The sequence below is a fragment of the Thermobia domestica genome, chromosome 3 (assembly GCF_964235325.1).
Source record: "Thermobia domestica chromosome 3, izTheDome1.hap1.1, whole genome shotgun sequence".
Taxonomy (NCBI): domain Eukaryota; kingdom Metazoa; phylum Arthropoda; class Insecta; order Zygentoma; family Lepismatidae; genus Thermobia; species Thermobia domestica.
This window is the reverse complement of record NC_137456.1, coordinates 190,044,837-190,058,536: the sequence shown is the minus strand read 5'-3', so window position 1 is coordinate 190,058,536 and position 13,700 is coordinate 190,044,837. Positions and strand designations below refer to the sequence as shown.

The 13,700-nt window shown below is 37.9% G+C and overlaps 3 protein-coding genes across 3 annotated transcripts; all 3 read right to left on the bottom strand.

Moving 5' to 3' along the window:
* Positions 1-1,125: 1,125 nt before the first annotated feature.
* LOC145682066 (uncharacterized) lies at positions 1,126-2,370 on the bottom strand. The gene has a single exon (XM_081753663.1). The coding sequence runs from the start codon at positions 2,368-2,370 to the stop codon at positions 1,126-1,128; it is 1,245 nt and encodes a 414-aa protein (XP_081609789.1).
* A 227-nt stretch (positions 2,371-2,597) lies between these two features.
* LOC145682065 (uncharacterized) lies at positions 2,598-3,437 on the bottom strand. Its single transcript, XM_081753662.1, has one exon. The coding sequence runs from the start codon at positions 3,435-3,437 to the stop codon at positions 2,598-2,600; it is 840 nt and encodes a 279-aa protein (XP_081609788.1).
* Positions 3,438-3,754: 317 nt separating this feature from the next.
* LOC145682064 (uncharacterized) lies at positions 3,755-4,720 on the bottom strand. Its single transcript, XM_081753661.1, has 2 exons — positions 4,642-4,720; positions 3,755-4,515 (listed from the first exon to the last, which is right to left on the bottom strand). Exons 1-2 carry the CDS (start codon positions 4,718-4,720, stop codon positions 3,755-3,757), a joined length of 840 nt encoding a protein of 279 aa, XP_081609787.1.
* Positions 4,721-13,700: the final 8,980 nt, after the last annotated feature.

Sequence of the window (13,700 nt, the reverse complement as noted above, 5' to 3'; positions counted from 1 at the left end):
CTAATAAAATACCAACTACCTTGAGATCACAACATATTTGCCAACAATGGTCCTTGTAATTTATAAGATTTAGCAAAGTTGACATGGTGTCATAGGATTCCTTAATCTTCACTGAGTGCGCAAGTGGTATAGAAGGTTTTTTATTTCCATTATGTAAAAGGACAGCTTTAAGGCTGACCTTTGACGCGTCGATAAATAACCTCCATTCTTCTGGAACGTAAGGAATTCCTAGCTCCGCCATCAACCCATTTATATCCGTACATACGCACACATTATCTTGCATTGAGAAATATCTTGAAAATTGAACATGCCTTTTCCTGTACACTGATATGTTCGTTTCTGCATCCAATAAGTTCCACTGCTGGAGCCTTGATCCCAGAAGTTCCGCCTCTTGTTTTGTCAGGTGCAAATCACGGACTAGGTCAGGACAAAACGAAAAAACTTGGAGAATTGTATATATATGTATTAAGATATACATATACTGTACGTTTTAAAAAAATATACGTTGGAAGTACATTCTATTTTTATACACGTTTGTAACTTACAGAGAGCAATACAAGTGTGTTGTTGACTATTGTAAATTATTCATTTTTATGTCTGTGTTTGTAGTAATAAAGCAAATCGTTTTTACCCCAACTCAGGAGATCTAAAAGCATTACTATCAGGTGCAATAAACAGTGCACACAGTATACATACAAATATATTTATTTCTCTAGAAAGAACAAAGTGATTTTTACGAAACTTCTAGGGTTTATTAAATATAAATCAAGATATACTTAGGTATAATTTCTATGTTACTATATGTAAGGGGACAGGAGCTAGGTAAATAAAATATCTGAAAAAGGGAAATTTTTGAGGGAATTTCCCGAAAATCCCTCTGTTACGGGAAAACTGTACGTGATGTAGAGAAACCGAGTGCATATTCGAATTCAGTGCAAAAAGTTCCTGTAAGATCAGGTGATTTTTCTCATGTAACAAACAAAAAGTTTAAATTTGTTAACTAGTGTTATTACTAAAGCGCTTACAATATGCAACAGTTCGCTCAAATTTCACCAACGATGAACATTTGTCAATAATGGAGGTATCAACATAAACATGCATACAAACTATGTGTTTTCTTTCCTCTTAGTTCACTAACTTTGAATCCACTGTATATAATTTACACTCTGGGAGAATGGGGTTTTTGAGCCACTCTGGACCTGAGAACCATAAGTGATGTACAAGTAAGGCAGAAGGTAATAAATCTCGAGAACCACAGTCTGTTGGATTATTCTTTGAATCCACTTGGAGCCACTTCACTGGTGGCAAAAGAGTTTGAATCTTTGCTACACGATTCGCGACAAACACTTTCCATCTGCTTGAATCCGAATTCAGCCACGATAACACAACAGTAGAGTCAGAATAGGCAATTACATCATGCACTTCCAAACGTAATGAATTTAATATGAGATTCATCATTTTAGCTAATAACAAGGCACCACAGAGCTCTAATCGGGGCAAGGACACTTGTTTGATTGGAGCAACCTTCGTTTTTCCCATAACAATGTTCACACTCACTTGGCCGTCTTGAGATACAGACCTCATATACACCACTCCACAATAGGCCTTTTCGGAAGAATCACAGAATCCTATTAACTCTCTTCTCGTAGCTTGAGTGATAGTGATACACCTGTTGATTTTGATGTTTTTCAATAAAGAAAGCTCTGAGTAGTAATTCCTCCATTTTCTCAAAATCCATTCAGGAACTGGACTGTCCCATTCTAAATTTAGTTTCCAAATTTCTTGCAATAATATTTTCGCAATAATAGTAGTTGGAGAAATCAAACCTAATGGATCGAACACCTTTGCACTTTCTGATAAAATGTTACGCTTAGTTACAACTGACTTAACTGACACAAGATTGACATTAAACGAAAATACATCATTTGATGGGTACCACTGAATTCCTAACGTTTTCACTGAATTACTACTATCAAAGTCTAAACTACTTGTCGCTTGCTTCAAATGAGAAGGTACAGAGTCCAAAACGTTGGGACTATTGGATGCCCATTTTCTTAGTTCAAAACCTCCTTTCTGCAATAATACGCTGAGTTGTTCTCGTAACTGAATTGCTTCACTAACTGAGTTGGCACCACTGATTAAGTCATCAACAAAAAAGTCTTGCATCACTACAGCCGCTGCGATAGGAAATGATTCTTCTTCATATTTCGCTAATTGCTGCAAACTTTTCACCGCTAAATATGGTGCTGAAGCTGTACCATAAGTTACCGTCACAAGCCTGTAATCTTTGATCGGAAGATTAGGTTTTTCACGCCACACAATTCGCTGGAAGTCTCTATGTTCGGGTTGGATTCTCACCTGTCTATACATTTTCTCAATATCAGCCTTCAATGCCACATTGTTGTCTAAAACGCACAAGTAATGGAATTAAGTCACACTGTAACCTAGGTCCGACAAGTAACTTATCATTCAATGACACATTAGATGAAGTTTTACAACTACCATCAAAAACTACTCTCAGTTTTGTTGTAGAACTGGAATCTTTCAACACTGCGTGATGAGGTAAATAACACACTTCATTGGTTGGTTTCAGTATTTCACTCTGGAATAATCTCCATATGCCCAAGTACCTCATACTCATGCATAAAATCTACATATAATTGACGCATTTTAGGCCTCTTCTTCAAACGACTTTCTACTTGCTTAAGGCGTTTAATTGCCACTTCACGTGACTCACCAAGTCTTGCACTGTTGTTACGAAACGGTAACTGCACATGAAACCTACCTGTCTCATCTCGTTGATGGGTCTTCTCGAAATAAATTTCACACTGCTTTTCTTCTGACGACATTATTTTTTGTGTAGGAATATCTTCCAATTCCCAAAACTGTTGCAAAATTCTTTCACTGTTGCACTGGATATGATATGTTGACGCTGTGAATTTTTTACGTCGCACTTCATCGTCGCCAATAGAACCAAACAACACCCATCCTAATTTGGTATTCAGTACTACGGGAGAACCATTAACACCACTACACACACCCGCCAATAGCAATTGAGGGTAAATATCTGCACCCAATAACAGATCAATTCTGTCAGGAACATTAAAATTCGGATCTGCTAATGTTAACTTGTTAACATGCGACCACTGCTTGCTTTTATCAATATACCGTTTTGGTAACATACCTGTTACCTTTGGCAACACTAACGCTTCTCTAGAAAATTCTGATTTAACATCATAACTTGATGTAAACACAATATTAACAACACCTTTTGCCCGAGCAACATTACTGGAACTCAGTCCCGAAACATGTACACACACAGGCTGTTTTTGTAAACCAAGCCGTTGTGAGCAGTTTTCTGACACAAAGCTTTTTTCACTGGCTGAATCTAACAAGGCTCTCACAGGTTGTAAATTACCATATGAATCCTTCACCATCACTACTGCAGTTTGTAATAACACTGCATGTTGCACATTAGTTTCACTTGAAAAATGAGTCCCCACTAAAACACCTGAGTTCTGTTTATTTGGAAAATGAAGTAAAGTAAGATGACGTTTGCCACACTCACGACACGATGCTGATTTGCAACTGGACAGTTTATGATTAGATTGTAAGCAATTAAAGCACAATGCTTTGTTTTTCACTAAGGAATGACGTTCGTCAACTGACAGAGAAAGAAAGTCATCACATTTATGCAAAGGATGATTTTTGCTTTTGCACTGGCAACACGAAAATTGAGCTGAAGCATGGTGCGCTATTGTTGATTTTTATTACTCTTGTTTGATTCACTAGGTGGGGTTGATTTTGCATTGGAAGTGCTACTTGCTAATGCACGACACCTATGATCTATGAATTTCACCAATTGGTCAAATGTTGGTAGTTCGCTATCTGACAATGAAAGTTCCCACTGTCTTTTTGTTTCACTGTCTAGCTTCTCTGTTATATGAAATATAAGCAAAGGATCCCATTCGTTTATTTTTATGTCCAACACTGATAACGATCGCACACACTCAACACTTGTATCTAACAACCGACGTAACGAGCCAGCTGATTCTTGCTGCACTTGACCTTGACTCACAAAGCGCCGCAAGATGGACGTGACTAATTCTCGTTTATTTTGATACCTTAAATTTAACAGGTCCCAAGCTTCTTTATAGTTATCGTCAGTTATTTGTATAGATTGAATAAGTGTTGCTGCTTCACCTTGCAGACTAGTTTTTAAGTACTGAAGTTTTTGTGCACCCGTCAATTTTTCATTATTATGCACTGCTGCGATAAACAAATCACGAAACGAAATCCAATCATTTAAGTTCCCGCTAAAGCATGGCAATTGCAATTTTGGAAGTCGAATTTCTGTTGTGTTTTTTTGATTATTCACATCACTAGAAGAAGCGTGAGATATTTTACCCTGCACTTCCACTAATTTCACGTTAAGCTTTGTAAGTCTATCTTCAATAGCAGCAAGCTCTTCTTCTTGCACCAAATAAATATCTTCTTCGGCACACAAGTTACTGGCTAGAAACAAAAGCTCATTTGTTTCACGTGACAGTTCACTCACTTAGTTTTTGTAGACCTGAACTACACTAATATCTTCCTGTTCTGTGATATTGTTTATACAGTTTTCAGCACGAGTGACCTTACCTTTTAAAACACGCTTTCGGGAATTGTAAGCTTCCATCGTCGCCCACACAGTTTTTTCTTTCTTGTTAACAGGGCCCATTCACGGTCCACGGTTTGCGCAAACATCATGTTTGTGCAAACATCGTGTTTGCGCAAACACTCGACCACACACGATACAACTGTTTGCACAAACTTCAGTTCAATTTTGAGTTTAATCGCGTAAGCATGTCCACTGAAGCAGCTTGTTTAGCGATAGTAATTGCTTGTGCTTTGGAACCGGAAATATCCGCGAAACCAAAAAGAAAAAAGAGGGTGTGGGTGAAAGAGTGGTTGATTATGACACATACATTGGCAACATTATTCACAATGTAGATGTAGGCCTGCTATTCCAGCAAACTCAAGAATTTTGACTGTGCATCCTAGAAGTATATATAGCAACTAAATTACTTACATGTTAACTTTTCCAGTGAAAATGCTAAACACTTGTCTTCAGCACTACTTTCACTATCATCTATGTCAGTTAATATTTCGTCTTTGTCTGCATCTGACTCTTGTAAATTTATTTTTATGGGTTCCAAAAACTGTAAGCACAAAAAATAATTCTTCGAGCTTGACTTCGTAGCACTTGAAAGAAAAAGAAAAAAAGGAAGACAGAAAATAAAACTTCTGCTGTACTCGGTATGCTTAAAGACATTGTCAACTATAATTTTGGAGAATAAACGAACTACCACGAAAGAAAGCAACGAGACACTGATGAATTCTACACTAGCCCCTTTCTTTCCTTCTCCGTTTTCATAACAAGTAGCACCCTTGTTCTTCGTGTAGGTGCCACGAAAGTCATCCATCTGATTCCTAAGCAACTCGATATGCTCGAGTTTGTTTTGGGTTACGATAATTTATGACACCATTCAGACGCCTGATGCTTTTGATTCCCTTATAGAGGAGAAAATAAGAAAAAAAGAAACAGAAAACATACTGCGTTCCTTCTGTCGAATAAGAAAGGGTCTATCTTGAAGTAAATTTCAAAACAAATTACAAACGTCCCATGCTTTATTCTTACGATGATGGCAAAGATTGCAAAGGTATGTAGCCACGGGGAAAAAGGGGGCTCTGTCTTTCCGAACTATTTCCAGCTCCAAAATGAGGTTCGTCTGGCATATGTTTAATAAACTTATTTAACAGTTAATGCAAATGAAGGACTTTATAATAAAATATGAATTTTTTTAAAAAAATCAATCATTATCAATACGGTTTCTATACCTAATTGAATCAACTAAAATTAATCATATGCTTTATATTCTCATTTCCCTAACTGGGTGCACTGTGAACTCACTACTATATTATTGCATAATAATATCGGAGTTAATATTTTTTCGTTTTTTTTTCCCTCTTTAGTATTTTAACCTACATAAACACAAAGTCAGATAAACAGACTGCTATAAACAGCATTTATTTTCTTATGAATAGCTTATTGATTCATCTTTTACACTCCGGTTTTTAACTTCAGTACTGTCACGATCCGTCTTTTGATAAGGAAGCATTGTGAAAATATAATATGTGCACAGTATGTATGTATGTATGGTAAGTTAAAATGCTTTCATGTTGTGAAAGAAGTAATTTGTTCTGCTTTTAATATGTGAAAAGCTTGCCTCCCCCTGAAAGTAATGTTCTCCTAGAACAACTTGGTGGCTACACCCCTGATTATCCTGTAATAAAAGTTGTAAGTTCTATTTGCAAATCGAAAAAAAAAAAAAATCCACTGGAAATTAGACGCGGGACTCTAACGCTCGTTTCACTAATTGTTTTATATGGAAACCTTTCAAAGAGTGTATCATGACAACCAGTTGACATAGAAAGATGTAGTTTTCACGTGTGTGTTCGTAATTCTTTTCTCTACTTCCTAAAGTGAGCAGTTAATGTGCTAGTACAATATTTCTAAGTAGCGCCTGTGATATTGTCAAGATTCGCAGTAGCGCGAGAAGACAGCGTGCAGAACTGCTTGTCGCGAACTGTCAACACCACTCAATGCCAATTGGACGCCGTGTGAAGCCAACACAAGGCCATGTCGTTTCTCATCTGAAATCTGCAATAACTTCTCATATGCCGCATTTTTCAAATTCCTGTTTTTATAATCTTCACTCTTTACCTTCCACAGTTCAGGTAAATTTCGATAAAGGTCAATAAATTCTCGACAGAATTTTTGATTTCTATTCATTGACGCCATAGCGCAAGAAATAAGCGTCTGTACACTAGGTTCCTACTCGGAAATAAAGCTCGTGTTTGCACAAACATTCCCATACACGGTCCACGTGTTTGCGCAAACATCATGTTCGTGTAAACAATTTTCGAACGAGTTCGATGTGGAAAATGTTTGCACAAACGATTGCGCAAACAGTTCATACATCGCCACACACGGTCAAACTGTTTGCACAAACAGCCTTGTTTGCGCAAACATCGTGTTTGCGCAAACACTCGGCCACACACGATACAACTGTTTGCACAAACTTCAGTTCAATTTTAAGTTTAATCGCGTAAGCATGTCCACTGAAGCAGCTTGTTTAACGTTAATGTATAGTAGGCTATATAAATAACACCTACCCTCAGTGGCGGAACTTCAAAATCAGCCCTCCCCTCCCACACACAGATACAGAAAAATCTTGCCAGGACTTATTAGGACCTATAAAACAATTTAAGCATTTCATGTTTCTTTCCAACACAGACATTCAAAGTTAGGCAATGAATGACACCATGTAAACACGAGTAACTACATGTAATAATCAGAATATTACCGCTACTTTGAATTAGGACTATTTACTAATTGTTTAAAACTGAATATAATATATGTGAATGGAGTTTTCATGATTGTTACACTGTTATAATTCAACGAGGATATGTATGTGTACACGGCTGATTGACACTGACAGTTCTGGAAAAATATTATGTTACTTATTTTCTTCATGATCTTTTGATTACGAGTTACATACGCATATACTGTTGTGAAATCTAATTTGATTTCAAATAAATTTTGTAATATATTAAATTTACCTCAGACTTGTAGCCAAATGGACTGTAACTGTTCCGAAAGTAGTTCTAAACTTACTCAGAAAAATAAAGATATCTTTTTCCCTAACTTTGATCACATCAGGAATGACAAAATCAGGTGTTATACCCGCTCAAAACCAATAATCTTAGGGTAAAATAGTGCGTATAGTTTTCAACGGAAGTAACAAAAATTATTTTTCTTGATTGCGATTTCATGTCTGACTAAAATAAAACACATATAATCAGGGTCTCCTTACGTCTTGGGCCTCCCTGCCGTTGCAGAGGCAGTAGCTCCGCCACTGCCTACCCTACGTTTTTTTTTTTCGTAAGATTGCTCTAATTTAGACTTTAGTCTGGCAATGTCAGCTTATGACCTTTGTCTGACCAAGTTTTTCACCCTGGCAGATGTTATTGGGTACTAGAGTAGACGAAATTTGTCGCTTGGTGTTGGTGAGCTCATTGCTTGATGAAATGACAAAGCGACTGTTTGTAACAAGCTGCTTGCAAAATGGGTCTGCAGTCATTCAGTCAAGGATTTTTTTTTTATCTTATCAACTAGAACACAAAATCTTTTGTACGAATGCAACAAAACTCCGCGTGCTGCTATGCTCAGTGGAGGTATGATCGGTGGCGTTGGGCGCTGAAAAATGCCTGTTACGTGATGTCATGCAGATTATCAATCATGTCATTGCTGGAACTCCCGCGCTTCGGTGTTGATCCCAGCCCCCCTTCGGCCCCACCGACGGCCGCGAAGGCGCGAACTCCAAAAACTATTGAAGTTAGCAGCACAACGACTGTTGTTACCAACATGCACGTTTAAAATGGTGCGGTGTGAAGAATGAAGACTATGGGTGATATCAATAAAACGGAGAAGTTACTCATTACGCCCAATTTTGAAGTAGTTACTCGCATTGGTATCAATAAAAAGAGAACTGAGCACTAGTCGTCTCGGCTGACCTCGGAGAAGCCCCGCCCTTTTGAAGTAACGACACCTCTGTTCTCGAGCCGAGTAACTACTACGCGTTTGATATCAATAAAAATCAAAGACTCCTCTGTGATGCTAGTAACTTCTCCAAATTTGTGGAGCAAGCTAAATAGGTGACTCCGTGAGAAATATGGCAGAGTATATGATTGTTTTACTACGTAGAAAAACTTATAAACTGCATAGAAATGTTGGAAATGGAGATTACAAAAAGCATTATAAGTTTATGAAAGAAAATGTAGTGATTAGCACAACATTTTTTAAGGAGAATCAACCGAAATTCGGGGTGGTGGACTACGTAATGATGAAAAGATGCGGGTTTTCTTCAAGGGCGCCGATCCTGTGGGGGCCCGGGCCCCCCAAAGCTCATGTGGGCCTCCTATTGTATTTATGAATATACAATATTTGGCATAATTAGAGTGCAATTTGTCTTAAAATCCTGATATATATATATACCTTCTGCATCTGAATGCCCTCCCCCGCCCCATTTACAGAGAAATCGGTGCCCTTGGTTTTCTTGCGTTACGTGAGTGATCCGGGATTCCAGGTCGGATTGTCAGGGGATTCTGGCGTGGCTCAAAATACTGTCTATGACTACCTGAAAATGGATTGTTTCCGGAAGTGTGCGTAATATACAAACAGCAAAGGCAGAGTGGCAAGAACAATATACATTTCTGGGTGCTAGGCTATCGTAGCACTTGACTATACATAAGTGGCATTAAAGAAACCTAGTATTTTGGAGAGTAATACGTTAATAGGAAGAGCTATTTCGTGGCTAAGCGGTTAGCGTACATGCCTTTGGCATAGGAGACCCGCGTTCGATTCCCGGCAGGAGCTCATGTGGTTTGGATTCCACGTTAATCAGTGGGTTCTGTCTCATATAGGCACGCTACTGAAAAGGACGTTAAACTAATAATCAACTCAACTCAACGTTGATAGAAAGGGTGTATACATGAGAATGTATTTTGTTTATGTCAAGGCGAAAGGGGACACGTATGGTGTGGAAAATGCAATCAGATGGACGTGATTTATGACGTGGGTGGCTGGACTTTATTAAAAAGAAAACAAAGGAGCCAAGTGTCTGATTTCGTTCTTAAAGCCAAACAATCTACAAAGACCTTGGACAACACGTGATATGCGCTTGTCGTGTTAATCTTGATATTGCTGGATTACAATCAACATCCGTCAGCTCAAATAGGTTCATTCCCATGGTTTCAATATTACTTTCTTCTTTCCCGTTTTTTTTATTTTTTTATTTTTTCTTCTTTTTTATTTTTGTTTTATTCTCGCTTGAATATTAAAGATTCTCTTTTGAATTTGTGTCTCAGTCGTAGATGTATTTGATATTTCGTTGCATTTCACTGTAATTACCTTCAAAGTTTCGGCTTTCCTTCGTTTACTTTCTGGTAGCTGTGACTTTGAAAGTACCACTGCAAACTCTTTTAGAATATCCACAAATGCACTTTGATTGAAGCTATCGTTGCTACTTGCCCGTTTCATGGCTTTTAAGATACACGCCATAGGTTAAAAACAACGAAATGACTGCGCGATGAATGGGAGAAATGAGTAATCACTTCTTTTATTGATACCACTCAGTGCTACGTGCAGAGGAAGCGCGAGTAAACGTTCATAAATCTGGAGCAGACTAGACCTGAGTAGTGGCTTGCTTTATTGATACGAAATTGAGGGAGGAGATTACTCCAGGTGTAGATACTCCGATTCTCGAGCAGGACTTCTCAGGAGTAGTTACTTATTTTTATTGATATCACCCTATGTCTTTTTTTTTTTTTTTTTTTTGGTTGAGAACAAGGTCACAAATGAAAATATCTATCATAACATATGCACAAATTTACCACTACTTATATTAAATGAAAGTGTTTCTTCCACATCAATTATTTCATCCAAGGTCGAAATACCGGATAATTGCATTTCCTGGTCTCTCAGAAAGTCCATATGGGAAAAATACTACAACGAGGGTACATACACGTCATCTGTTCCACTTCCAGATCTTGTACTTGCATTTATCTTCTTTAGTTCTCTTCGGTATACAGAACGAAGTGAATTGATTTTATTCCTCACTGACTCTCTGTCCGCCGTTTGATCTATTTCCTTCATTTTATTCACTAACTTCTCATATGCCGCATTTTTCAAATTCCTGTTTTTATAATCTTCACTCTTTACCTTCCACAGTTCAGGTAAATTTCTATAAAGGTCAATAAATTCTCGCCAGAATTCTTGATTCCTATTCATTGACGCCATAGCGCAAGAAATAATCGTCTGTACACTAGGATTCCTACTCGGAAATAAAGCTCGTGTTTGCACAAACATTCCCATACACGGTCCACGTGTTTGCGCAAACATCATGTTCGTGTAAACAATTTTCGAACGAGTTCGATGTGGAAAATGTTTGCACAAACGTTTGCACAAACAGTTCATAAATCGCCACACACGGTCAAACTGTTTGCACAAACAGCCTTGTTTGCGCAAACCTTGGACCGTGTGTGGGCCTTGTTAACACACGTCTTAGCACGTAGGTCACATAAAACACATAAACACGTATTAACATCTGGTCAGGAGGACCAAATCTTTATGATGGACTGTATCACACAAACGCTGGTTCGTTCTGTAATAGTTCGATTTAATAATATTGTTAATATTTCTTACAATTCCCTAGTTAAAATAAAATGCACATTGAACACTACGATGTTGCAGCTATAGGCTACGCGCTCACTCACACACTGCTGCTATACACAGTTTCAACAAGCAACTACCCTTTCTTCTTCTTCTTCTTCTTCTTCTACAGCTAACAAGTTACATTGAACAAACATCTTTAAACAAAACTAAACAATTTAAATAAACAAGTTAGGACTAAACAGTATGTAAAAGCATATTTTTTCCAAATACGTTCCAAGTCCTTCGCAAAAAATATTCGCATATATGTAACTTCCACATTTTCGTTAATAACTCAGTTTTCTTCATATATTATTACTTGTTTGAGCTTTCTTTAACAAAGCAGTGTAGTAATCAATAATTATTTATAATTTTTCAGAAAAGATAAAGAAAAATAAGAAAATTATAAGTAAAAAAACTATATTGGTATGAAACCTTAGTCAGCCAAATAATTACGCGGAGAGTATTCCGGGGAAAATTGGAGGGAAAATGACTCCACACACTGCACAGGTATTAGGAACACTCACAAAGATACATATGTATAGTGTAAAGATCAGAACATAAAGCTATGTATTTCTGCGTTGAATATGCAATTCACACTTCATGCACAGTTCCAATGTGCAAAATCAATCAACATCTAAGTCGAAATTACTGAAAAAGACAGAAAATCGCTATTTAAAAGCCCAAGTGTAAATCTTTGCTTGGAGCAATTCCATTTGAAATATTGCAAAGCAGTGGCTCGTAAGTTGCCTCCGTGGTGAAGCAGATTTAGTAATGTGTTGAAATTATTGAATCGAAGGGCGGCGGTTCGAGCCTGAGTACGGAAAGTTTTATTATACTAATACAGGAAACATTTTTTTAAATTATTAATGTCTACTTTGAGGTGCTTGAAAAAACAAGACCAGGTGAACTGTCACGTTTCAAAGCTGTCACATTTATTCGCTATGCCCATCATTTATATACGAAACCATTAAAATGAGGAACGTTAACACTTATAAAATGAGAACATATTTATGAGTGGAATGCCTGAAACCACACGTCCAAAATAAAAATCATTCATGTTCCTGATACCTATTCCTCATTTATATATATATATATATATATATATATATATATATATATATATATATATATATATATATATATATATATATATATATATATATATATAGGGTGGTCGTGCATGAATGTCGGAAAAGTCGGGAGATGAATCTACAGGTAAAAACAAGCAAAAAATGTCATATGAACATTGGGTGAATGCGGCTTCGTTTGGACGCTAGAGGCGTCTGAAATGTCACCTTCCGAGGCGGCAATTTGCAATATCTCAAGAACGGAGAGAAATACGAATGTCGGGTCAAAACATATCAAAGGAAACCCTATCCTAAGAATCCAATTATGCATAAGTAATGGCGAAACAGTGGCGGCGTTAGAGGAGGGCACAAAGAAAGTGAATAAAACATGGAGAAAAGTGAAAAATTTACACTTAAAAATTGTAGGAGGGGATGTTACTTGGAACATGCAACAACAAATGTTAATGAACAAAGGCAACAACGGCTAGTCTGTAGGGACATTATGGGAGGCGGATTGTAGGAATACAGTATCTTTGTAATGGTGAGAAATAGGAATGTCGGGTCAAAAGATATCAAAGGAAATCCCATCCGAAGAATCCAATTATGTATAAGTGATGGCGAAACAGTGGCGGCGCCAGGAGGAGCAACCAGAAAACAAGGAATACAACTCTTGGTGTACTGTATGATACATATCCGATGACAGAGGGCGTATAGCTACAGTAGGTGGAACAAGGGGGCGTGCAGAACGTCGCGTAGTAGAGTTAGTTGTAGGAGTAGTGAAAGCGTGGGAAACGAGAGCTTTCGCATCGAAGGTGCAGAGGACAGCGCACAGTTCCTTCGTACTGAATGGGGCAATGACAGTAACAGCACAAGCGTTTTATTGCTACACTCTACCGGCAGGGCAGTGATCCATGTGTATGTAAATGTGGTTTAATTTGTGTCGTGTAAAAACAGTGTTGATGTTGACAAGCGCGGGACGGACAAGTGCTATGTATAATGCACCACAATGAATAGGGTAGTATACACTAACGCCGAAATTGCAGATATGCATTTGATGTACGGCTTAGCGGAAGGTAATTTTGAAGAAACATGTAGGTTATATGCGGAACGCTACCCAGATCGACAAATTCCAGCACCGGGGATGTTTATTCGTATTCATCAGTGATTGCGGGACACTGTGTCATTCCTTCCCAACACAGACATTCCGAGAAGATGACGCGTTCGAACACCCCCACTGGAAGAGAGGGTACTCCGACATGTGACACGGAACCCGAGTATTAGTACCCGACGAATACCAAATCAGGAACAAGTTTCGC

Excerpts from the sequence above, each read along its gene's own strand:
- LOC145682065 (XM_081753662.1), bottom strand. The coding sequence starts at position 3,437 with ATGGTGAAGGATTCATATGGTAATTTACAACCTGTGAGAGCCTTGTTA.
- LOC145682064 (XM_081753661.1), bottom strand. The coding sequence starts at position 4,720 with ATGGGCCCTGTTAACAAGAAAGAAAAAACTGTGTGGGCGACGATGGAA. Across the intron at positions 4,516-4,641 it reads CCGAAAGCGTGTTTTAAAAG|CCAGTAACTTGTGTGCCGAA; the intron begins GTAAGGTCACTC and ends TTTTGTTTCTAG.
- LOC145682066 (XM_081753663.1), bottom strand. The coding sequence starts at position 2,370 with ATGTATAGACAGGTGAGAATCCAACCCGAACATAGAGACTTCCAGCGA.